The sequence below is a fragment of the Bombyx mandarina genome, chromosome 11, assembly GCF_030267445.1.
Source record: "Bombyx mandarina strain Sakado chromosome 11, ASM3026744v2".
NCBI lineage: Eukaryota > Metazoa > Arthropoda > Insecta > Lepidoptera > Bombycidae > Bombyx > Bombyx mandarina.
Genome location: NC_143218.1, coordinates 12153711 through 12179000, shown reverse-complemented (window position 1 = coordinate 12179000; position 25290 = coordinate 12153711). Strand labels below are relative to the sequence as shown.

The window sequence follows — 25290 nt, the reverse complement described above, 5'->3', positions numbered from 1 at the left end:
ACTTTCAGAAATAATAAACAGATAAAAAACCACCGTTATTACCCATTTAAACCCCACGAAACAATAAATTGACAAAATAAAACAAATCACTCAACTTCACTCCTCGTGTTCCCGCCAAAAATTATTAGAAAAGGCAAAAGGATCTTAGCCTATACAGCTTTGTCTGTTCTAGTCATATATAATAATACAAATCGTAGGTAAATACCTACATCTACATCTTTAATCATTAGCAGTGTATTATTATTTAAGATCATTGACAAAAAACCATGGAGTTAATATGTACAACTTGGTACAACTATTAAAATATTAAAATTATTTTAAATTAATTAATTAGTTTTAAATGAAATGTTAATGAATGTAATATGGATGCAAAATCTGAAGTAAATGAAATAAATAAATAAATAAATAAAAGTAAATAAGGATTTCCACTCTTTGATACGTACACGCGAGGCACATCTAAAAATAGAAAACAACACGTAACTGATAACATAAATATTTGCCAAACAATAAAATAACACTGCATTGATAATTTTGAATAAAAGTTCTAGACAAAAACATCATGAATAAACCAGATTGTTACTAACAAAAAAACATATTGATATAACTACATAGACAACTCTACAATCCTGTACCTATTTATACTTAGGTGGTTTTCAATTCACTTATTCTCATCCCAATTGACTCCTTTTTCGTTGTTATTTGTAACTGAGACGTCCCCAATATCTCCAAAAACAACAGATTTTTACATGTATTTTTATTTTAACAAATACATTAAAACCAATAACAACTGAGACTTACCTTTAATATATATAATGGTTCAAACACTAAATAACGTTTATAAATCACAGTCGTCTTCTATTATTATCAAATAAATAAAAGAGAGCAAAGTTTCTAGCACTAAAATTATAACAACCACAAGAAGTTAATTTGAAATGCGATTTTTTATATGTTAGCAGAATAGAGTTACTATTTTACTTATTAACTCCATGGTTAGCAGCTATTATCATGCATATTCAGAGTTGTTGTGTGAACTTTGAATATTCTACTATCACACTACAAAAAATGGAAGATTTTGCAACGGTTAAAATTATTAGTATTGCGCGTCGAAAGATTTTCCTAGTTTTTTCCCCATTCACCTCTCGATCCCTAATCACCCCATTTTTTGGTACCTGCCTAATGCCTGCCTATCTACTTAGATTCGTTTTTTCAAAGGCTTTCACGCAAGTCAAAAGATAGTCATCAAAGTAGACTTGCGCAAAACATCACTTCCCAATGTAATGTGATATGACATCACTTTTACAGACAGGTGATATTACTCGAAAACATTACACATCACTCTTAACATTACTCGGTGCGTTCAATAGATACTGTGACGACGAATACATTGTATCTATACACCCGAATCATTACCTAAGTGATGTGTATCAACACATCACTTAAGTAATGATTCGGGTGTGTCATTACAGTAGTGTATTACAATACAAAGTATGAACTTTGTATTGTAATACACTGTTATATTACTTGACAGAGATTGACTTACTTAATAATATAATAATTTTATTTTTTACTTAATATAATTTATTGTGGGATGAACGGATTTCATATGGCGACTTAGACTGCAAATTGAGCTCGACAATAATGTTAATATACGAGAGCAGTAGATGCATTGTTTCGGCGCGATATCCTCAAAGTGCATCCAAGGAGGACTGTACTTTCATTTAGACGCCGTTATTTCTTTCACTTATTAAACACGCATTAAAACAAATAATAAAACTATCTTCAAACAAGTGCTTAAGTAATTCAAATCAAACACAAAAATTAATATGAAATATTACTAAACAATTACGAGCGACTAGCGATTTTACAAAAGTTGCGAATAAAAAATTAAGTAAGTACTTGCGGGAAACTACCGGCTGGCCGCATGAAAAATATAAACACAAATACCTATATTAAAATTCAGACGTACCATAGGTATAAAAATGTACCTAGCGGCCAGGACATACGGTTCCAAATCACTAGGAATAATTCCGTGTCGCTTGCTCATTTATTTTGCGTCGATCGGTCTGTCTCGCTCGCTCGGTTCCGTTCGTGTATTAAGCAACATTACACGACAAAGAAAGAAACATGTTGGGTGATGGTGTGATGTTTGTTTCCTTCGCGTAATGTGTGATGTTGCATTACATCGTAGAGTAATATTACCCGAGTAATATCACTCGCATTACTTACACATGTCTACATCAAAGAAGTAATTCAACAATTATGATACCGATATACGTTGAAAAAGGAATTGGTTATTTGTGGAACTCGGAACGTAAGTTACAAAAAAAAATTGGCCAACTAGTTTAATCAAAATTTATAAAATACCTAAGAAAATAATTTGAAATTAATGCATGATATTAATGAAATTGAAATGCCACTATAATCTGCTATTTAATTACCTTTACTGAAAATTATAAATATTTTATCTAGATTGGTATATTTTACGTACTCAGCATCGAATATGCTCTGCTTTCGTTGGCTCAGTACCTTCATTTCCAAGGCAAAATGATTTCTTGGGTAAGTGCTCTTTAACTTATATATTTTAAAAAAAACTTCATAATTAGAAAGGTACATAGGTATTATGGAAATTATAAAATATGTATGGAAACAGTTTAACTTATAATGGTGCTACTTCTTAAGTGTTTACAGATAGAGAAACTCCCATCTAATGAAAAAATCACATGAAAGTCTAATATATATATTTTACTTACTAGCTAGATAATTTTTTAAATATTAATCTCATTAATTTTTCAAGTTAACAACTCCAGTTTGGGAAATGAATGAATAGCAACAAAACAAAACTTGACAATTATAACAAAACATATAATACGAAAATTAACAATCAATTGATACAAGTACATAGTTTCTTACAGCTAAGAATTGAGAGTTCATAATCAATGAATTAACTAAAGAAGGATTTATGCTAAAGTTGGAATTTTATATTATTTTCCATAGAAGTGGACCAAGTCGCAACTAGTTTCTTTATCTATGGTTTTAGGTTTCACAAGATAAAATCTTAGCTTGTATTCAATTTATATTCTCAGATCTTTGCAGGGCTTCCGATTGCATTATCTTCTGAAGAAACAGCATTATTGGTTGAAAATAGGATATGTGAACTTCATGAAATGCCAGCTGAATTTTTTAAATATGAACCAACAGAAAAGGATAAAGAATTAATGGAAGAATTTTTAAAAAAGTAACAAAGTTTAATGTTACAAATATTGAATTTTATTATGTGGTAAAATAAAAAAAAAAGGATTGAATTATAATAGTTACAATTTAAATTAATCAAAAGAATTGCTGGAATAATTTGAATTGGTGATAAATAAATAGGAAGTGAATTCTAACACAAAGGCATTTCAACACCTAAACAGAATGTATTTTTGTTATAGAGTACTAGAACAACAAGCATCAGCATTAAAGAAACGCAAAATAGAACAATTATCACAAAAGATTGATATCATTGTGGCTGGGAAAAAGAAAAACCTCATAAATAAAGGGATGTCTGGTAGATAAATGCTTTTGTGGAATGTTGCTTCAGATATTGTCATTATATAAATAATAGGGTTACAGTGGCCTAAAGGATAAGTCGTCCGGTGCGTTCGTGTTGAGCAATGCACTGGTGTTCAGATCCCAGGCGGGTACCAATTATTGTAATGAAATACGTACTTATCAAATGTTCACAATTGACTTCCATGGTGAAGTTATGTAATAAAAATCAAACCGGCAAAGTTATAATTTACATAATTACTGGTGATAGGACCTCTTGTGAGTGTGCACAGGTAGGCACCACCACCCTGCCTGTTTTTGCTGTGAAGCAGTAATGCGTTTCGGCTTGAAAGAGGGGCATCCCTTGTAACTATAATGAGACCTTAGCACTCATATCTCAAGGTGAATGGCGGCATTTACGTTTTAGATGGCTATGGAATCCAGTAACCACTTGACACCAGGTGGGCTGTGAGCTCGTCCACCCATCTATGCAATAAAAATAAATAAAAAAAGATGAACGAGAAAGAAAAACTGAAAATGTTATTTAAAATGATTTTTTTGCTGAAGGTCTAATAATTGGCACTTAACCACAGTTTTATTAAAGTCCATTAGTTTATGTGTGAAATTTAAATACAAATAACTACAACTAATTGCACTTAAAGTTTTAAAATGTGTAGTTTAAAACAAATCAATGAATTATAATATTACAAAATACATATTTGTTTTCATTCACAGATGCAAATATTGATAAGGATGCAATGTTGGAAGAAGAAATAAAAAGAATACAAGATTTAGATCCAGACCACACTTTAGTACAACTTCCACAAGAAATTTATAGAAATATAGGTAATATAGAATAATTACCTAACTGTCTATAGATATTTATTTTCATTATTAATTCGTATCAAATAACAAAATAGAGATGGCTGTTGAAGCCAATAAGTTCTCGAGTGGCGACCTGTACCGGAAGGCGTAGCGTGGGTATGCCTCGCAACTGGTGGACCAATTACCTATAGCTACTGAGGTTCGTAGGAATCAGCTGGATGCAGGCTATATAGGACATTCGGCGCGCACTGCAGTACCTTAAGTTTCGTGTAGTCGATGTGGTGGAGCTCGATGGGATTTAGTCAGTAGTCAGTTCTGCGGAGCAAGTGCCTCGCGCGCCTTGCCTCGGCGCTGTAGTCCGACATAACCCGGTCCGTTACCCCCTCGACTGGGTATCCGTAAATAGATACCCCAGCGTTAAAAGAAAAGGTTATATAGGACCAGTCATTGTGGCAAAGCTTAAGGTAGGCCTTTGTCCAGCAGTGGAAGTCTGTGGTTTGCAAGAAGAAAAAAAAAGGGACCCTTATGTTAAAATCTAGTTCATAATTTATTTTCTCAGAAAAAAATTCAATAAATTCATATGCACACAAGCCACAATATGAGCCAATACGACACAGCATAGGTACATAAGCTTTATATACGTATATTTATTCATAAATTCTGAATTAATGTTCATTTTCAGAAACCAGTCCAGTAGGTTTGGATGTATTAAGACCAAATATTTTGGAAGGAGATGGTGCCATTAAGTATTCTATATTCAAAGACTTGTGGGAGAAAGGATACTATGTTACCAGTGGATCAAAATTTGGATGTGATTATCTTATATACCCAGGTACATATCCGATACAGACAACTTGCTACTATTACTGTAGAATAATTTAGTAGTGTTTAAATACAATAAAAAATTTATAGAACATAAGAAGATATCTAAAAATATGTTTGCAGCCTTTTTCACGAAACCGTCCTTAAGCAAGTGCTGCATTTCAATAAATAAAATTACTTTTACGTTTAATCTCGATTTTTTTAGTCGTTAAGTATCTCAGGTGTTAGATCCTCTTATTGTGAAGATAAAAACACAAGTTGAAGAATCTGCCAGACCTCAAGATAGTATTGGTTCGTTCTGTGTGCAATAAAACGTAAACTTTTGTAAATATTTTTTATAGCCAAATAGACGGTAGTTAGTACAATATTCAATGACGAATAACACCTTAATCATCAGCCACCACTAAAACTGAGTATTCAAAATATGAAATGTTCTGGGAAATTGTAGACATGTCGCGTTGACTATAAAAGCGTTACAAAGATGATACAAAGGAGTTCGCTTGGATAGCTATTAGAAAATCCCACCGCTGGCTGAACCCGTGCTCGCCCACCTGTCCTGGAGAAAATGGAAAGCCTCCGGGCCACCAGCAATCCTTCAATCATCAATTGTCGTAATAATTATTAAGTTAGTTTAATTTGTATTCCGGTGAGAGTTTATATTTCACCCGTGCCCTAGCGCGTAACAATAAAAAAATCGAGATTAAACCGTGAAAGTAGTTTTAATTATGTCTATGACTGGAGAAAACCAAAGAAAATACTGTACCGTGTTTGTTTTCTCGCCACCACACACCTGCGGTTTGAAGGTTAGGATAGATAAGATAGCGGATACGCACCCCGGTAACCGTACTCGTCGAACTCGACAAAGAGTTCGACGTGCAACCTAACCCATGAATCAGCTTGCTGAGTTTCTCGCCGGATCTTCTCAGCGGGTCGCGATTCCGATCCGGTAGTAGATTCATTCGCAAAGCAGCTGCTCTTGAGTTGATAGGTCTCCTTCGGAGGCGCTCGGGCAGCTGTTAGCAAATCCCACCCCTCCTGGCTTAGCCTTTGCTCGCACAGCTGTCCTGGTGAAACTGGAAAGGCCTCCGGGCCACCAGTAATCCTTCAATCATAAAATAAAAGATTGCGGTTATATCATATAGTCGAAATTTCTGCTTCATGTGTCAAGATATGGGACGGTGTTCTCGCTGCGATTTTTTTGGACTACAGTAGCGAATCCAAAGCAATAAATAAAGTCATTCCAAAAATCAGAACATGAATGCCGTCGGCTTCTCGATACGTGTTCGAAATATTGCATTAGACTAACAATAACGTAAAAGTTAAGCCATTTTTGTATACAGTTGGAACAGCGCCCCTAGCGGCAAACGTACGCAAACGATCCCATTTCATACAAATATGACCTAACTTTTACGCTATCGAGAACGTTAAAAAATTCGCACTAAGCACACAGATATCTTAACCATTAAAACCGGAATATAGATCTGCTTCGCGAACGCTCGGCAGATCGATTACTTGTATGTAGTATGAAATATACTCGGTATAATATCCGGCTTTTACCCCGTCTGTGCTTCTATTAACACTTACCTTAATACTTGTACGTGTGCATTGTGCTATCAGCCTTTACTCATATCATTCCATAAAAGTATCTAGTGATTTCCTGTGTCTTGGTATGTAATTAAAATATTTGCGTATAAAAATTTCAGGCGATCCTATGCAGTTTCATGCCTCGCATATGGTTCGATGCGTTTGTAATCAAGAAAATGTTTTCCACCCTAAAAGCTTAGTGGCGTTCGGCAGATTATCAGTGGCCGTCAATAAGTATGCAGTTTTTGCATATAGAACTCAGTGTGTGCGAATTGCATATCAAACTCTGCAATGGCATGACAGCATGGATTCTTGAAGAATCATTAAATAATAATAAAGTTTAATAAAGGAATTTTTTTCTGAGTTTTTGTTTATATTATTATTATCAAAATTACAAAATTTATACATAGTATTTTTTAATGATGTCACCATTAAAATCGTCAAACATCTTTATCTATAAATCAAGGTTACGTGTACCCAAACTAAAATTCCATTTACTATGGAGACCAAAGACTGAGATACCTAATTAAAAATGTTTGTATACATGTTATTATAGATGTGGTATAAGCATTATCTTATATTAAATCTAAATGCAAAATAAACAGTTAAACAAGACCACGAAATTAAAAATAAAATAGAATTGTTATAAGTTTTTTTTTTAATATTTACAAGTCGTTTAACATAAATTTAAACGGATGAAAGATAAGGATTATTTTGGAGCTAGTTGCCTTTTATGATTCACAAATGGACATTCGTATATTCGATTCGATACTTAGCTAATTGCTGTAACTAAAGCGTTTTATTTCAAATTGTGAGCTTTGGATAACAATACATTAAAAAAGATGTGTGGTGTCGTGGGACCGGATAGGAACGAAGTTCCTTAGTATAAAAATATTAATTTTAAGTTCTATTCGAGGTATAAAGAAAATAAAACTGGAGGTTTCGCAACAACCCACGGTCATTCGGTAACGTGCGAAATTATTGTGGTACACTTCATTTACGGTTATTTGCATAAAAATTAGTGTACTGCGCAAACGAACGCTCTGAGATCGTGGTCAATGAATGATAAATAAATATGTTATTTGTTGTACGTTATTACAAAGTTAATTCGTACACTGTGTGCATTACTAATTTGTACGTTATTAAAAAAGTTAAGTCGTACACAGTGTGTGCATTATTAATAAAAATCTTACGGACGTTTTTTCCCGGTTAGGGTGGGTATCCCCCCGCATCGTTCCACAAGGAACTTCGTTCCAAAATTAGCAGCGCTTCTCATAAAAATGAAATGAATCAAAAACGAGCTTCCGTTGTACTTAATTTCATTACATCGAAGAAAGAACTGAATTGTTTTTGAATATCCTGCCGTCACTTGTACGATACGATTAATTGATATACTTAACATGAACATGATAACGACAGTGATAAGTTTCTATTACCATTTGGCAAACTTTGTATCTAATTTAGATATGACAAGGAACGCAATTGTTTTTTAGAAATATTCTTGTACTAGAATGTAAACATAATTTTTATCATGAGATAAACATTTAAATACGATAGTGAGCGATATGCAGCTTCTAGAACTATTTCTTTTCACTAAAATAATGTGATAAATATTGTTAAACGTACCTAAATACGATAAGTTTCAGTCGTTAATCTATACTAATATATAAATCTACAGTGGTTTTTACGGATGTTCCATAATTACTGAACCATGCATCCGATTGACTTGAAACTTGGTACCTATCCATGTAGAAAATACGTGTACTTAATGGATAGACTATTATTTATATGAGTGTTGGGCTCCCTACACCAGTTGCAGAAATATTTGTAGGGGTGAGAAATAATAATGTTAATTTTAAATGCCCAGCGAAGCCGACGGTTACAGCTAGTCTATCAATATGTTGGTATAGTGATGAAGAAATTTTAGTTTATAAAAAATGAAAGCAAAGTATCTCTTTTTACAACTTCTTGAAAATTTAAAGTAACGGCAATCTTTAATGAGACACCTATAAATTAAATAGATTAATCTATGAAAAGTAGATATTATATCAAAACTAGTCCACTTTCTTCGTTTCTAGATATTGCTCTACCGTCCCCCAACCCTGTTAAGTAAGTGTAAATGCTCTGAGGAATTGTTTGAGATAATCCCATCATCGCGTTTTTACCATTGCACTGCCGGCCAGCGGAGTAGAGTTTATCCATACTACCTAAAACCACTGCGTCCATTCATAATGCGCTTCCACTGATCTTTTTTGCCATATTGCCATGTTCTTTTAGGCTTTGGAACGAGCTTCCCTCGATGGTGCTTCCCGAGCGCTATGACATGTCCTTCTTCAAACGCGGCTTGTGGAGAGTACTTAACGGTAGCCAGCAGGTTGGCTCTGCCCTTGCTGACGACCATGGACGACGTTTACCACTCACTATCAGGCTGTATCCTCGTCTGCCCACAAGGGCAATAATAATAAAAAGTAGATGTGACTGTGTACCGCCTACGTGTGACGCTGCACCTTAAGCAGCAAAAGATATTAAGTCTTAAGAAAGTACATTCGTTGCCTAATGAAGGTTAAGAAAACACTTCCAACTACTTCCAAGGAAAGTAGGTAATCCAGTTTATGTTGGATTTAGGTCTGGGAAAATATGTTTAGCTCTCAGGAAAGTCATGAATGATCTGAGTGGATCGCAGTTATGAGTGGCGCTTAAGATCTGGGCTCTAAATCTGATGATTTCCGGAGAATGCGAGTTGTTAAGTTGTGTTAATTGTTTCAATTTGTTAATTTAGTGCCTTCTCAGGTTTAAGCATGTCATAATTATTGTAGTTTATAATCACTTAATGTGGCTGTTTTGGCTAATTCCCCTTGCTTGTCCAAAGACAAATCAAACAAACATAGTGAAAAATGAACAGTTATATACATAGATTATACTCATTATACCCTTATTATATATTTATACCTACAAGGTACCTATGTACAACTTTCGCAAAATATTAATTGATTTGTTGTGAATTGTGACCCAGAGAAAACGATAAATTGCTTTAAAATGGATGATCCAGAATTAGATCAAATTAGACAGCAACGTCTAGCTCAATTACAGGCGCAGCAAGGGGTAAGTATGAATCATGGAAAGTGAGGTTAGATTTTTTTGGAAATCCTTAAACACTTTGAAAAAATAATGCACTACAGGGAACAGGTGACCCGAGCAATGCCAAAGCACAACAAGAAAAAATGCAAGCAATGGAACAAGCTAAACACACTATATTGAGTCAAGCGCTAAGCCAAGATGCCCGAGCCAGATGTAAATTTTTTTCATTATTTTTGTTTTAAAACGTTTGATTTTTAGATAATCTGAAATTTGAGATTCAGATTTCAAAAATATCCTTCAAATAAATGCAGTATGTAGGTAAAAACAGAACTTTTTTAAATGTTAAATATATGAATATTAAAACCTTACCAAAAATATATTGTTGGCTTTAGGGTGGTGAAAACTGCGTGACCATGGTAGATTCGACCTACGAATTAATTGCCTTAAAATTGCTCTAGACTAATTACAAAATACGCAAATTCCCTTTCTGGTTTTAATACAAAACAGTTTAGATTGAACTTTTTACATATTATAAAAACTGATTTTAGGACACATATACATGGTCATGTCCATTTAATTTCAGTGAACACAATCAAACTGGGTAGACCAGAGAAAGCTGCCATGATTGAAAACATGATCTGTCGAATGGCCCAAATGGGTCAGATTCAATGTAAAATAACTGAACCTGATTTAATACAAATTTTGGAATCCTTTAATCAACAAATGCCCAAATCTCAGAGCACCGTTAAGTTTGACAGAAGAAGGGCTGCATTGGACTCGGATGATGAAGATTTGTGAATGACTGTTAGTGTAAGTTCTATATAAGCTGTTTAAATATAATTATAAATATCCTTCATGTTTTTGGTTAAAGTATCAATAAATAACACATTAAAATGTAGCTTAACCATCTTAATCATTATTCATTTCAATTAATATTGAAGGAAACTCTTACTTTTTTAATACAGTAGCTATTTTTGTTATATCATTGAAGTTTGAAACTGACCTGATTTTGAAAACTGCTCCAATTTTAGGCACATAGAAAAGTATATTTGTAAACGCAGTCAAATGAAATGATATTATACAGTTAAAACCTTTTTATCAACCTGCCTACTCGTGGATACTAAAAAACTAAATTATGTTTTTTATTTTATGCTAAATACCTTCTCCATAAAAATTAACTATATTTGAAGTGTTTTTTATTTATTTAAATTATGCCTATAATTAGATATAAGCGATAATGTCTCAAATAAGTTTTGCAAGTATAAGACATATTTAAATCTACAATTAGCAAGTATAATCTACAACCAAAACCATGCCTCAGTGTGTTATGTTCAAAGAGACAGAAATAAGACTTGAAGTAGTCATGGCCTAAAGGACAAGACACCTGGTGCATTTATGTCGAGCGATGCGATTGTGCCGGTGTTCAAATCCTGCGGGCAAGTACCAATTTTCCTAACGAAATACGTATTTAGCAGATGTCCACGACTTTCACGATGAAGGAATAAGATTGTGTAATATAAGCTAAAACTGTAAAAATTATAATTTACGTCATTTCTGGCGGTAGGGCGTGTTGTGTTCCGCAAGGGTAGGTACCAACGCCCTTTATCCGATGATTTGTAATCGAAGTAAATTGTTCCTTCGTAATAAGGTGACACTACAAAACTAGCATACGCCCGGTCATGACCTATGCAGGTATAGTGTTCGCTCACGCGGCCCGCATTAGTTCGAAACTCCTTCAAATCATTCTATGCGCCATTTCGGAAAAGCGGTGCGATACGAGAACTATCTTGTAGCCGCTGGTAACTACATTCCCGATCCTGCGGATCGAATGGTAAAGAGTCGACGTCGCCCTAAACACGTCATTTCGGATCCTTCCGATCCACTAACGGTGCTTTTATGTACCTCAAGCACCGATCATTGTTCTCGTCAAACCCGTCGCTTGCAACGAAGGACTCGATGAGTAAATTAACCTACAGAAAACCCACTAGGTTTCTCGCCGGATCTTAGTGGGTTGCGTTTCCGATCCGGTGGTAGATTCTGTGAAGCACTGCTCTTGCTAGGGTGAGTGTTAGCAACGTCGTCAGGGTTGAGCCACACGAGCTCACCTACTAATTCTGCGAATCTCGTATAACCCCTCGAGGTTACTAGAATAGGTAGGAAAAAGAAAAAGAAAAAAACCACCGCTCTGCGTATTTTTGCCGTGAAGCATTAATGCGTTTTGGTATGAAAGGTGGGGCAGCTTTTGTACTATAAAACTAAGACTTAGAAATCATGTCCCCAATTGAGTGGCGGCATTTACATAGGTACGGTTACATAGAGGAGGGCCGTTCGGATTGTCGATAATCCCATTCTCTCGGATCGTTTGGAGCCTCTGGGTCTGCGGAGGGACTTCGGTTCCCTCTGTATTTTGTACCGTATGTTCCATGGGGAGTGCTCTGAGGAATTGTTCGAGATGATACCAGCATCTCGTTTTTACCATCGCACCGCCCGCCACCGGAGTAGAGTTCATCCATACTACCTGGAGCCACTGCGGTCATCCACAGTGCGTTTCCAGAGATCTTTTTTGCCACGTACCATCCGGCTATGGAATGAGCTCCCCTCCACGGTGTTTCCCGAGCGCTATGACATGTCCTTCTTCAAACGAGGCTTATGGAGAGTATTAAGCGGTAGGCAGCGGCTTGGCTCTGCCCCTGGCATTGCTGAAGTCCATGGGCGACGGTAACCACTCACCATCAGGTGGGCCGTATGCCCGTCTGCCTACAAAGGCAATAAAAAAAAAAAAAAAAGGTACTTTGTTGATATGTATGGGATGATGATATGGATTAGTTCCTATCACAATCTGTTCTTTTCTGCATATTACTTTTACAAAATAATGTCGATGTTTCACATCTACCAGGCGTCCCGTGACGGCTCACATTTTTTTTACTTACATACATACCCATGGAAGCTTACGGTCCACCTGGTGTTAAGTTGTATCCGGAGCCCATAGATATCTAAATCGTACCTAAATGCCGCCACCCATCTCGAGACATGAGTTGTAAGGTCTCAGTTTTTACAGTAACACGGCTGGCCCACCTTTCTAATCTAAACGCATTACTGCTTCACGGCAGAAATAGGTGGGGTGGTGGTGGTACCTACCTGTGCGGACTCACAAGACGTCCTAACCCCAGTTTATTTATTTATTTCATTTTTTGTTGCTGTTCACGGGAAGACGAACACCTGATATTCAGTGAACTCATAGACGTGAACGTATTGCTCATAATTACCAACTGACATGAGGTTGATCGGTCGGATCGGATGCCTGGATCTTGTCTCCAGTATGAACCTCCGAGATTGAACCTTCCGCATGACACTAAAGACTTCATTTTTTGATATGACATCACATGATAACAATTTTTTTGTAGCACGGACTCAATAATGCTGTGGGGTATCGTATTTCATCGGATATTCCATGATGAACTGGAACTTTACTCAGTCAGTAAGTATCTACAGTCGGCATCATTGCGCCACTTCGAGAAGGCGGCACGACTTGAGAAACCTCTTCTCGTGGCCGCTGGAAACTACGTACCCGATCCTGTAGACCAAATGGTAAACAGTCGATGTCGCCCAAAACACGTCATTACGGATTCTCCCGATCGGTGTTTTTAGGTACCACAAGCACCAGTCACTGTCCTCGTCGAACCCGTCGCTTACGACGAAGGGCTCGACAAGTGAATTAACCCATAGACACAGCCCACTGAGTTTTTCGCCGGATCTTCTCAGTGGGTTGCGTTTCCGATCCGGTGGTAGATTCTGCGAAGCACTGCTCTTGTTAGGGTCAGTGTTAGCATCACTCTGCCTTGAGCCCCGTGAGCTCACCTACTAGCTAAGATTACGCTGAAATGGCCTCTCAAGGCTATCAGCTTAGGTAGAGAAAAAATCGGATAAGACTCCATATGTCTAAAAAATATATATGCCTATCTATAAACAGCGACTTTTGTATATGTAAACACATATTTCATCATCGCCTGTTGAAACATAATGTCGACAGTTATTCCACGGTCATCCAGGGAGAGATAGTATCGACCTCCCCACCCTAAAAATTGAATTTCCCTACTTTACTTATTGAACGGGGATGAGTTTGCTACAGGGGACTGTTAACTCTTCTTCAATGACATCGCCCACAGGAATGTGACTTTTTCAACGATCCACGCTAATTTTGACCAGTTTTAATGAATTCTTTGTTTTACTGGACTTTGACTGGTATGGTAGGTACCGTGTCCCTTCCAAAAATAAACCTTTTGCAAATATGTATGAGTTTTGATGCGTTTTTCTTGCGCAGGTGTATAAAATCCCAATATTTCTAGAATCGTCTTTAACTTTTTAACTCGCCGCAAAGATTATGGAGGATTACGTTCATGAAAGTAAGTGCGTGTGGTAATTACAAATTATGTGATTGAATACTTTACTATCTTGTTTTGATGTTATCAACATGTCAGCAGCATTTATAAAAGAGGTACAGCTTATAGAATCCTGAACAGTGTTTCGAATTATTGTATTCGCGAGAATGCGATTTCAAGGCATACTTTTAATTTGTATGTTCTGTTTTAGTTTCGGAGACGCTCGATCGTCTCCGAACGTTGAAGTGGTGAGAAGACTTTTTGGTAACGACAGAAGCGCCCGTTATTCTAATAATGTAATCGAAGATGCTGAATTGGATGTGGTTAGTATCTCTTAAGAACTTTTTATTATGGACGAAACAAATGCCTTTTTCACTAACATATTCTCTTGAAAAACTCTTTCAGCCCGACCTAATCAGGAAATATGGCTATCCCGTAGAAGTTCATCACGTGTCCACCCCAGATGGTTATATCCTGGAAATGCATCGTATCCCTCATGGACGATATGCGAACAACAGACCTAATAGTACAAAACCTGTCGTTTTCCTGATGCACGGTCTGCTCTGTTCCTCAGCTGACTGGGTGATGACAGGCCCTAAGCTTGGACTTGGTAAAGAAACCAAAATGACGGCTTAGAAGACATAGATTCGTATTCTATGAACTTTTAATACCATTATAAAAATTCTTACAGGTTATATTCTAGCTGAAGAGGGATATGATGTTTGGATGGGTAACGCTAGAGGCAATTATTATTCCCGAAGACACATTTCTTTAAACCCAGATAGCTTAATTAGTACTCAATTTTGGAAATTTTCTTGGGACGAGATAGGAAACATAGATTTGCCCGCTATGATAGATTTTTCACTGAGGAGAAGTGGACAAAAAAAATTGCATTATATTGGGCATTCTCAGGGATCAACTGCCTTCTTTGTGATGACATCATTACGTCCGGAGTATAACCAGAAAATCATATCAATGCAAGCGTTGGCACCTGTAGCGTACATGGGTCACAACAAAAACCGTTTATTGCTAGCTATAGCACCATTCGCCCATGAATTAGTGGTGAGTAGAACTTGTTCTGTCTTATCGATGAATGAAAGATTCGGCATGGCTAATCACTATTTTAACTTTTAGACTTTAGCATCATTAATAGGAATTGGGGAGTTCTTGCCGAACAGTAGGGTTTTCACTTGGGCAGGACAAACCTTTTGTAAGGATGAAGTTGTGTTTCAACCTATATGCAGCAACATTCTTTTCTTGATCGGTGGATGGAACGAACAACAGCTCAACACGGTATGTTAAATTTAAAGTGTATTATTTAAAATTAGTTTGATGCATGATTTATTGTTATGTGCACGTCAATAATTAATTCGATCAAGCAGAAACTTTTTGTATAATATTTTTTCATCATCATCGTTTCTCATCATTTCTCGCATTAATTGAAGAAATGTGCTGAAATTAAAGTTAAGAAAGTAAAAACTAAAGTAAATAGAGTTTTGATTTTGCACATCTTTGTATAATTTTCCATATTTGTTTCGCATTTGTAACAGTTTTATTTTAAAATTATTCTTCAACATAAAAGTATTAGGTCAGTGTTTTTTGAATGCTACTCTTCCATTACAGACTTTACTGCCCGTGAAATTCGGTCACACTCCCGCTGGTGCTGCAGCAAGACAGTTGGCTCATTATGGTCAAGGAATTGCCGGAAAGGAATTCCGTCGTTACGACCACGGTAGTAGACTAGCAAACAGAAGAGCCTATGGAACTAGCACTCCGCCAAAGTACGACTTATCGAAAGTGACCGCACCCGTGTTCCTTCACTATTCCGACAATGATCCTCTCGCCGAAATCGAGGATGTTGAGATATTGTATAGAGAGCTCGGAAACCCAGTAGGAATGTTCCGGGTGCCCTTGGCGACGTTCAACCATTTAGATTTCTTGTGGGCCATTGACGTTAGGACTTTGTTATACGACACGGTCATCTATTATATGAAAACAATGAACGATGACGCTTAAATAGTTTTACATTTATGAAATCATTTTGTTATTTTTAATAAACCATTTACCGTATAGTTCTTCAATTTGTTTATTTTGTCTACGAATTCTAACCTTGTTAATCCTGCACGATCCTAAAAATAATAATCGTCACACAATAAATAATCGTTTCCAATATATATATTTTACCATCTCGGATGCGAACAGAGGAAGTTATAACAAACAGGGGCAAGTTGTATGACATCACAAACTTTTTATTAGCTTCAATTCAATCTAACTCCTATTTTATTGTACGTGGGATCACTCGAGATATTCATCCGTACTCCGAACAGACACCATATTCAATTTTCAAATAGTTTGATTAGGGGAAAATTAGGATCGGGAATAGGAATGACATTTTTTAATAGGCTTGTTTGCTTATTGTGTAGTTACGGAATAATTACAAAGTTGCTAGGTAATATAAATTGGGATAATATTTATAAGTACCATACTATAGGTGGCACGCGTGTCGCTGTAATAAAATGGTGGTTTTTTATTTAATATATTAAAGCAATCTAAGCAATAAAAAAAAAAAAAAAACTTTATTAATGCTCTTATTTTGCGGTCCGGCTAACAAACAACCTAGATTTATCGGAGCTTTACAGCGTAATTTCCGCTACTTAGAGACATGAAGTAAAAACAGATCATGACACAACTATGAAATAACATTTTTAAGGACTTAATCGTAGTAACAGTCAATTAATTACGATAGTTAAAATTGATAAGTTGAGTGTATTACGTTGAACCATTGCGATAAGACCTTATCGTATGAATTTTCGAATAAAATTTTCATCTCTTGATAATAATAAACATAATTCTTGATTACTGTAATTGAAAGAATGTAATAAAATCGAAATGACATTCGCAACTATCAGTTGTATGTTCATGTTTGACGCACCCCCGAAATTATTGTTTTTTTGTATACTTTATCTATAATCATAACATTAATCATACTGTTTTGCGATTAAGGAATACTCGCCATTGTCATACGACATTTACTAGCTGCGGGGAGTATTTTAATATAAAAACAGCTTTAAAAAAAATATTATATTCGAAATTTACTGGTAGCCGGGCATCTTGTGAGTCCGCACTGGGTAGGTACCACCACACTTCCTATTTCTGCCGTGAAGCAGTACCTAATGTGTTTCAATTTGAAGGGTGGGGCAGCTGTTGTACTATAGAATTGAGACTTAGAACTCGTGTCTCAAGGTAGATGGCATCATTTAGATTGTTGATGGCTATGGGCTCCGATTAACCTTGTAGGCAGACGGTCATACGGATCACCTTATGGTAAGTGATCACCGTCGTCCATGGTCGCCAGCAATGCTATAATAATATATCGAGTGATGCGAACGTATCGGGATTAAATAGCTCCTTAGACAAGTAACAGTTTTCTATACTTCTATACTAATATTATAAAGAGGAAAGATTTGTTTGTTTGTTTGTTTGTTTCGAATAGGCTCCGAAACTACTGGACCGATTTGAAAAATTCTTTTTCCATTAGAAGCCGACATTGTCCCTGATGAACATAGGCTACTTTTTTTTATTATTTTTTTATTTTTATTTTTTTGGTTTCATGTGTGTTTTAATGTTTCCGAAGCGAAGCGAGGGCGGGTCGCTAGTACTAGATAAATACCTACGATGAAGGAATGACATCCCATCGATTTCGAAGTCGTCGTGGCCTAAAGTTGTTAAGGTGCATTCGTGTTGAGCGATGCACCGGTGTTCGAATCCCGCAGGTGGGTACCAATTCTAATGAAATACGTACTTAACAAATTTTCACGATTGACTTCCACGGTAAAGGAATTATATCTTGTAATAAAAATCAAACCCGCAAAATTATAATTCGCGTAATTACTGGTGGTAGGACCTCTTGTGAATCCGCACGGGCAGGCACCACCACCCTGCCTATTTCTGCTGTAAAGCAGTGATGCGTTTCGGTTTGAAGGGTGGGGCAGCCGTTATAACTATATTGAGACCTTAGAATTCATATCTCAAGGTGGGTGGCGGCATTTACGTTGTAGATGTCTATGGGCTGTGAGTTCGTCTACCGAACTATGCAATAAAAAAAATCCTGTACTGAAGGTGAAGCTTGCAAAATATATTAATTTGTGATATTTATTGCCGTCGGAGACAGGATTGTTTGTCATAGCCGACCTCATCAACATGGACTTCAATAATGCCGGGGAGAACCAAACTACTGACAGCCAAGCCGCTTATTATCGTCGCGAACTCTTTTGAAACATTCTGTAATAAAGAACATCTCGTTGTGCTCGATAAAAGCTATTTAGGAAAGTCAGGCATTTTAGAACGCGGTGGTATTTGACAATAACTATCTCTGGAAACACAGTCTGAATGAGTGTAAAGATTCAAGGAAATAAGAATGAGTTCCTCCTTTTGCGATACTAAAATGAAGATAATAGGGTAAAAAGGAGATAATTAGGTAGATGTACTAGTTAGAGGAAGGCGAGGTCATTATTTATTTCGTCAAATACCCTGGCCATATTAGATAAGACATTTACTTTGTTAAATTGCATATTTTAATCCGCACGTAATTTAGCAAAGCTCGTTATCGCCCAACAACTACGTCTGGAGGTCGTAAATGGCTCTATTTGAATGTTCATTCTCAGTGCACAAGTCTGGTGCGATCTTTAAGCGCCTCATTATAATTCAAGACTCGTTTTGGTACGGTCAGAGGCGCACGTCCCGATGCCGAAGGAAGGAGACCGTGCAACACAATTTCCTCGCCACTAATATGTAGACCACACCAGATTGTATTTTGTCATGTTTGTTTTGGTTTTACTAGAATTTTATTGACGATACCAAAAATATTTGAATTAGGGCAACGCAGCATGTAATAAGCCAGAAATTTCGACGATCGATTTACGTAAATCACTTTGATACGTCAGACGTCTTTGAATGAGGACCCGCACTGGAGTAGTCATTGTAGTTCTTTAATTATCAAAGGGATTTCTTCAAATTGTACTAAATACTTACGAGTACTTCACTAATCACCGACAATGGTAAATATTTGGATATGCATGATTTTAGCGTATTCAATAACATTGTTTCATCATAATGATAGAAAGTTAAATGTAAATGTGAAAAATATGTACATGTGTATGTTTATCGGAAGCGAATACCTCGTAGCAAAGTCGTAGTACGTAGCTCGTAGCATTAAGATCTTGCTAAAGCCCACGAGAAAATATCTTAGTCAGTAAGCTACATAAGTAGTTCAAAAGTTCAGATATTACACATTTGGTGTTCAGTGGTATTCAAAGTTCATCGAACATCACTAAGGGAGTGACGTCACCCGCTTTAAGGCCAAAGTGAGTCAATTATGTTGTGTAGCGGCTGTCCCGTCTTTCGTACCAGAATGCATTACTGTTTCGCACTAGAAGTAGAATGGTTGTGCCCGTACGGACTCAAACCACAATACCCGTATCGTATTTAAATATAAGCAATATTTGGTGATACATTTAATCCTGTAAATTAAAAATTGATAATGTAAGCCAGTGATTCTCAACCACTGTTCCGCGGCATTTTTGTGTGCCGCCAAATTTCAAAAGTGTGCCGCCAAATTTTGCGAATATATAGTAATGTTAATATTATTAAATTATATCAAATTAAAAGAAAAATATTTTAAACATGAATCTATATATTTAAATCCACAAAAAAAAAATTATAGTATATTTTAGTTTATTTCGTATATTAAAATTTTTTGATAAACTATTTATGCAGTGTGTTTTAGTAGGTAAATAATTTTTATCTTATTTTTTTGTGTGCCGCCAAATTTTGAAATCGTTAAATATGTGCCGCAACAAAAAAAAGGTTGAGAATCACTGATGTAAGCAATTGAAAAAAAAAAAAAAAACTAATCACGGAACTGTATTTTGTTGAAGTCACTGGCGTATTCAAGTGATCTGCATATAAATATCAGGGCTTAAAGCCGCGGTGTGCCAACGAGGTCGGCGACGTGTTCCCGGAAGCAATCTCCCGAAGGATTCATTTATACGAGTTCCCTCAAAGACATTTTAATTTTTTTGTCCCAAAATGTAGCTGTCTTTCATTTTATTCTTTGAATTCTCTCTTCTTAAGAGGCGACGGAATAAAAAAAAAAAAAGAACGGAAGCTCTTTAGTGAGAAATGGAATTTAATTAAAAATTGATTTTATTATCTTGATTGAGTTTGTCTTAAATTGAGTTTATCTCTATATTTATATTACCATAACATAATTGTAACTTTAGTATACTACTGAAACAAATTTTAAATCAATGAATTTTCTGGGTATATTGTAAAACTTCATGGAAGATACCACGATCGTGCGTAATTTTACCGCAAGCAGTCACGCTTTTCGGTTTGAGTGTCGGAGTAGCCGTTATATAATATATTTGAGACTTTGCCCTGGTATCTCAGGGCATTTACTTTTTATTTACATTGTGATGCGGCGCTAAAAAAACTCTCTCTCTTACGATCAGCCGTGTCCTCCAGCGAGATGGTGGACTTGTAGAAGGCGAGCATCGTCTTCCAGTTCACGTTACTAACGAGCATCGCGCCAGGATAGTCAGCAGTGACGTTTCCGAACCAGTTTGTTTGACGAGGAAGCCCCCTCTCCCGGCATATCGATGGATCTGGCCATCGTCGGTTTCCTACCGGCGACTCGGTGTAGGTAACAATCGAAATAGCTGTGACCTTGTGCTCCTGCATCATCCGGAAGCTTAGACTACCTTGGTGGTAAATCTGCCCTAAATCACCTTCTTTCTTTGTTTCTTTGTACATTTATTGTACACTTTGTAAACAATTTGGGTGGTCCTGTCTACGCTTGTAAAGAATATTCAGAACAGAGTCTAGGCTACTGACTTTTCTAGACCACTCGTAGGTCTACAGTTTCAAAATGTCACCTAGTTTATAGATGATTTCGAATATAACGTACCTAACGAGAAATTTAATTTTTAGTAAACTGTGTCCAGCTCTTAAAGGTTTTTAAGTAATTAACGAGCATGCACTTTATTTATCACTAAATTATTTTACATTAATGAGTGACTAATAGCAAATCACTCTAAAATATTATAGCTGAATTGCGATCTTCGAAACCAATAGAATTTCATTTATAAAACCGAGATCAAACACTCGTTTCGTTTCAAATTAGCTTTTATTTTCAACGCTGTCAATTTATACGACATTTTTATTTATCACATCAAATCGAAGATCCCCAAAGAAGTTTGATGTTTTCGTCAATTGGTTAGAACTTTTATTCTGTTTTGTGAATAGAGTTTTTTCTATAAATGTGTTTATTTTCATAAAGAACGATAAATACGTCTCAAGTACCTACATATTTATAAAGGCCGTATTGTTTGAAAAGGTTTTCAGGGAGCCGAAGATAATAAATCTAACATAAAAAGCGGTACAAAAGTATAAATAAAAGTATATAAATAAATAAATAAAATAAAAAATAAAAAAAAATAAAAATAAAAATAAAAAAGCGTTTTATTTCTTGCTTTTCATACCAAAAAAAAAAATTTTCATTATTAATATGCATGCAAAATAATTCACATTTTTAAATTTATTATCCAATATTCAAAATAATTAACAAAATAATTTTTAATTGAATCTTGATTATTATTTTTTGATTATGTACATGTTATGAGTGATAAAAAGTATTGAATTGTGTTCTTATTTTAAGAAATAATATACATAACATTTGGAATAATTTTTACATTTAAAAGTACTAAATATTAATTTAATTGGTTAAATTAGTCAGGGTTTATTTATGTTAGCAAGAACCCTCTCAATGAAAGGTGAAGGCCTCCTCCAGAGATGACCAGTACTCTCTATTCTCTGCCGCTCGCGGCCATTGTACACCTGCTACTTTTATGATGTCATCTACCCATCGTGTAATTGGTCTACCTCTTTTCCTCTGTCCTAGTGGACCGCGCCATGATGTTGTCTTTGCGGTCCAGCGGTTGTCGCTGAGCCTCGCTACATGTCCAGCCCAACGCCATTTCAGCTTTTGTGAATAGCTGAGAGCGTCGATGGCTTTTGTTTTCTACGAAAACGAAAACAAATAAAAGTATATAACAACTACAAATTGTGGTTTTGTGTTTGTTTGTTCGTGTTGTATAAATTCGCGCCTACCGTTTTCTATTTCAATTGGCGGCCCACGATTAGCGTGAGAGCGAAGCATGGCCGGATTTACTATTATGTTCTTGGAGTTATGTGAACATGTTATTAAACTTATTATATCTTTGTAAGTCATTTGCAGTAAATCGTAGCGATACCCAAATAAATGGGTCTACTAATTTGTAGCCTATTCGGAGTAGTTTGTTTGTGGTGTTTCGCCGAAAAACGACATAAACTTTTGTTTCTGCTCCTGTTCATTTTATCAATATACATATAATAAAATTGTAACTGGTCACTGTCTGTACATGGAAGATATCTCAGGAAAATTTTTATAGGGGGCTTTATGAACGCAATAGAACCCAAAAAAGTGATTTTTAGAATTTTTTCAGACGCTAAAAGTTGTGGATGTAGATATAAGTGTTAACTACTTTTCACACAGTCAACTCGGTCACACGGTTATGTAGCTCTGTCACACGTTAGCAATCCTAGCAACCTGTATGCTTTGATCCCCGATGGCTATACGTCTATGTCGTGTATTACTTTAAAGAAGCATTACTTTAAATTAGATTTTTCTAAATACCTAAATGACGGTGCTTATAAACCAAAAGATATGTCCTAACACTGCTGCCCAAAGTCGCTATTCCACGCGGACGGAGTCGCGGGCACAGCTAGTGTCAAAATATAAATGTTCAATTATAAGTTTTTCACTGGATCGCTATAAGCTGCGATAACCACTAAACAATAAGTGAGAAGTGAGCTTATCTAACCATCTAGGCATTGAAAAATATACCATCCTTTATGTCTGAATGCATGATTGCTTCGCGGCAGAAATAGGCATGAAACCGGTACCCTTCCGTGCGACTTCACAATTCGCGTTACTACCATTAAATGCCAGTTGGCGATCGGAGCATACTGCTGTGATACTCAAAGAACGCTGTCGCCTATTCTCCAATGATACATTTACCTTAACGAAACCTTTGGGATGAGATGGCATTGTGATATTCCAGGCTAATAACACATAGAAAATATTTATTGCGGCATTCACGCTTTGAGGTCTAGGTGTATCGTTAATACTTCACTAGGTGCCCATGAGAGGAATACAAAAATCAAAAGGGCTGGTAGTGAATCAGATAAGTTAATTAAAGGCATCCGACAAAGGCAATAAGCGTATTCAACCCCTGAATCTTTTTGACAGGTCTATTTCTCATTTCATCGAATTCAAACGTCGCAATTAACTGAAATGTTTCAAGTCAATGCTCCTTAAAATTTTAAGTCAGTACTACAATTTATCGCAGTGCTTAATTTCAAAATTATATTATATACTCACTTAGCACACCTGTGTTGCATTATTCAATTAATTAATGATTGTTATCTAATTGGTACAGAGCAACAGGAAAACTAGTGCAAGCCTAATGATTTAAATTCGATCATAATCACTGATGCCATAGGATTAAGATTAATTAGATAGTTTAGATTAAAGATTTAGATTATTCATTTTCATTCCATTTTCTCTTTTGGTTTGTTATTAGTAGGTACTAGTGGCCCCCGGTAGTCGAAATTTGACTATAATTAATTGAAATTATAAATTTGTACACTATTATCATTCTATTGTCAAAGACTATTTATATTTCTACTAGAGGTCCCGCAGTAGTCGAAATTCGACTATAATTAATTGGAATTGTAAGTTTGTACACTATTATGATTGTATTTTATACTTCTATAATCACAAATTTCGCCAAGACTACACTATAAAATATTTAATCTATTCTCAATTTGACAACAGACTTCAAGAACAAAAGTTTGACAATAAATGGTATGCATGCGTGTGTGCGTCAAATACATGGTATGTAGTGTGTGTAATGTTTTCTTTATTGATTTAATGTATCTTTTATGCATCATTTTCATTGTGCACTTCTTCTCTATATTCTCTATAAGTGTGGAAAATTTCATATTACTCCGTCCGCGCAATTTTCGTAGGGGGAAAAGGGATACAAAGTTTTTGCTTCACGTATTAATATATAGATAATCACAGAGTTCACCAAAAGTACACTTTAGACAAATATTAATAAAGACAAACAATATTTAGTCTATTCTCAATTTTGCTACAGGCTATAAGCAATAAGTTTGACAATAAATAGTATGCATGTGTGTGTGTGTGTCAATTACATGGTAGTGTGTGTAATGTATTTTTATTGTTTTAATGTATTTTTTATGGATAATTTAAAAAAATACTAACATTCTGCACTCCATCTCTATATTCTCTATAAGTGACGGAAAGGAGAAACCCCATTTTGGGCCTAAGCGTTACACGAATGGGATATGTACCAAAAAATTCGTCTATTTTGCTTGATTAACCTATTAAAATCTTAGCTTCATTGACAATGGCCAAGTGTAGAAAATAAGTTGAATTCAATTTTTTGTTTTAAACAATCTTTGTAAACATCTGCAACACTTATTTCAATATACGTAACTAGCTCCACAAACGTGCGGATTAGAATTAGAACATCCATAAAATAGGATCGATTTAGTGGAAATCAAGTGTAAAAAATAATTAATACTCTTTTGCTTTAGGATAAATGACTGTTTTTATAGGTATTTTAATCAATGTAAATAGAGTATGGCCATCGAATCGTGACACAACTACTTACAATGGCGGCAATTCAAAATATCTACAACTGACAACATTAAATATAGCATGAAAGGGTAGTTTTGCATTTTTATATTAATGTGACCATGCCATAGAAGAACACAAATGTATCAAATCGTGTTATGTTATCTTTAATGTTGCCAACTGAAGATATTTTGGATTTTGCCGTAAAGCAGTAATGCGTTTCAGTTTGAAGGGCGGGGCAGCCGTTGTAACTATACTGAGACCTTAGAACTTATATCTCAAGGTGGGTGGCGCATTTACGTCGTAGAT

The 25290-nt window shown here is 35.7% G+C and overlaps 3 protein-coding genes and 1 long non-coding RNA gene across 7 annotated transcripts; 3 read left to right on the top strand and 1 right to left on the bottom strand.

Annotated features, from left to right (window-relative positions):
* Positions 1–1183: 1183 nt before the first annotated feature.
* On the top strand, positions 1184–7122 carry Tsen34 (tRNA splicing endonuclease subunit 34). 2 transcript variants are annotated; one of them, XM_089730974.1, is made up of 8 exons: positions 1184–1245; positions 2244–2311; positions 2470–2556; positions 3094–3235; positions 3432–3547; positions 4264–4374; positions 5036–5185; positions 6879–7122. In XM_089730974.1, exons 2-8 carry the CDS (start codon positions 2260–2262, stop codon positions 7073–7075), a joined length of 855 nt encoding a protein of 284 aa, XP_089587100.1. In that variant the 5' UTR covers positions 1184–1245; positions 2244–2259; the 3' UTR covers positions 7076–7122. The 2 variants fall into 2 exon arrangements, with proteins under 2 accessions (XP_089587100.1, XP_028039002.2); XM_028183201.2 differs by lacking the exon at positions 1184–1245 and having other exon boundaries at positions 1391–2311; positions 3084–3235.
* On the bottom strand, positions 1281–1594 carry LOC149502035 (uncharacterized). Its single transcript, XR_016323781.1, has 2 exons — positions 1465–1594; positions 1281–1410 (listed from the first exon to the last, which is right to left on the bottom strand). It is a non-coding gene; the product is annotated as an uncharacterized LOC149502035 (long non-coding RNA).
* Positions 7123–9676: 2554 nt separating the features above from the next.
* PDCD-5 (programmed cell death 5) lies at positions 9677–11020 on the top strand. 3 transcript variants are annotated; one of them, XM_028183205.2, is made up of 4 exons: positions 9677–9861; positions 9939–10050; positions 10421–10641; positions 10869–11020. In XM_028183205.2, the coding sequence occupies exons 1-3, from the start codon at positions 9796–9798 to the stop codon at positions 10633–10635; spliced, it is 393 nt and encodes a 130-aa protein (XP_028039006.1). In that variant the 5' UTR covers positions 9677–9795; the 3' UTR covers positions 10636–10641; positions 10869–11020. The 3 variants fall into 3 exon arrangements, with proteins under 3 accessions (XP_028039006.1, XP_028039004.1, XP_028039003.1); XM_028183203.2 differs by having other exon boundaries at positions 10421–10647; XM_028183202.2 differs by having other exon boundaries at positions 10421–11020.
* A 2226-nt stretch (positions 11021–13246) lies between these two features.
* On the top strand, positions 13247–16292 carry LOC114249602 (lipase 3). The gene is made up of 5 exons (XM_089730973.1): positions 13247–14539; positions 14622–14826; positions 14908–15278; positions 15351–15509; positions 15840–16292. Exons 1-5 carry the CDS (start codon positions 14384–14386, stop codon positions 16230–16232), a joined length of 1284 nt encoding a protein of 427 aa, XP_089587099.1. The 5' UTR covers positions 13247–14383; the 3' UTR covers positions 16233–16292.
* Positions 16293–25290: the final 8998 nt, after the last annotated feature.

Coding starts and splice junctions, on each gene's coding strand:
- Tsen34 (XM_089730974.1), top strand. CDS start 2,260: ATGATACCGATATACGTTGAAAAAGGAATTGGTTATTTGTGGAACTCG. Junction 3,236..3,431: donor ATGGAAGAATTTTTAAAAAA/GTAACAAAGTTT, acceptor TTTTTGTTATAG/AGTACTAGAACAACAAGCAT. Junction 5,186..6,878: donor TGATTATCTTATATACCCAG/GTACATATCCGA, acceptor TAAAAATTTCAG/GCGATCCTATGCAGTTTCAT.
- LOC114249602 (XM_089730973.1), top strand. CDS start 14,384: ATGCGATTTCAAGGCATACTTTTAATTTGTATGTTCTGTTTTAGTTTC. Junction 14,827..14,907: donor AGGCCCTAAGCTTGGACTTG/GTAAAGAAACCA, acceptor AAATTCTTACAG/GTTATATTCTAGCTGAAGAG. Junction 15,510..15,839: donor ACGAACAACAGCTCAACACG/GTATGTTAAATT, acceptor CTTCCATTACAG/ACTTTACTGCCCGTGAAATT.
- PDCD-5 (XM_028183205.2), top strand. CDS start 9,796: ATGGATGATCCAGAATTAGATCAAATTAGACAGCAACGTCTAGCTCAA. Junction 9,862..9,938: donor AATTACAGGCGCAGCAAGGG/GTAAGTATGAAT, acceptor AATGCACTACAG/GGAACAGGTGACCCGAGCAA. Junction 10,051..10,420: donor CCAAGATGCCCGAGCCAGAT/GTAAATTTTTTT, acceptor ATTTAATTTCAG/TGAACACAATCAAACTGGGT.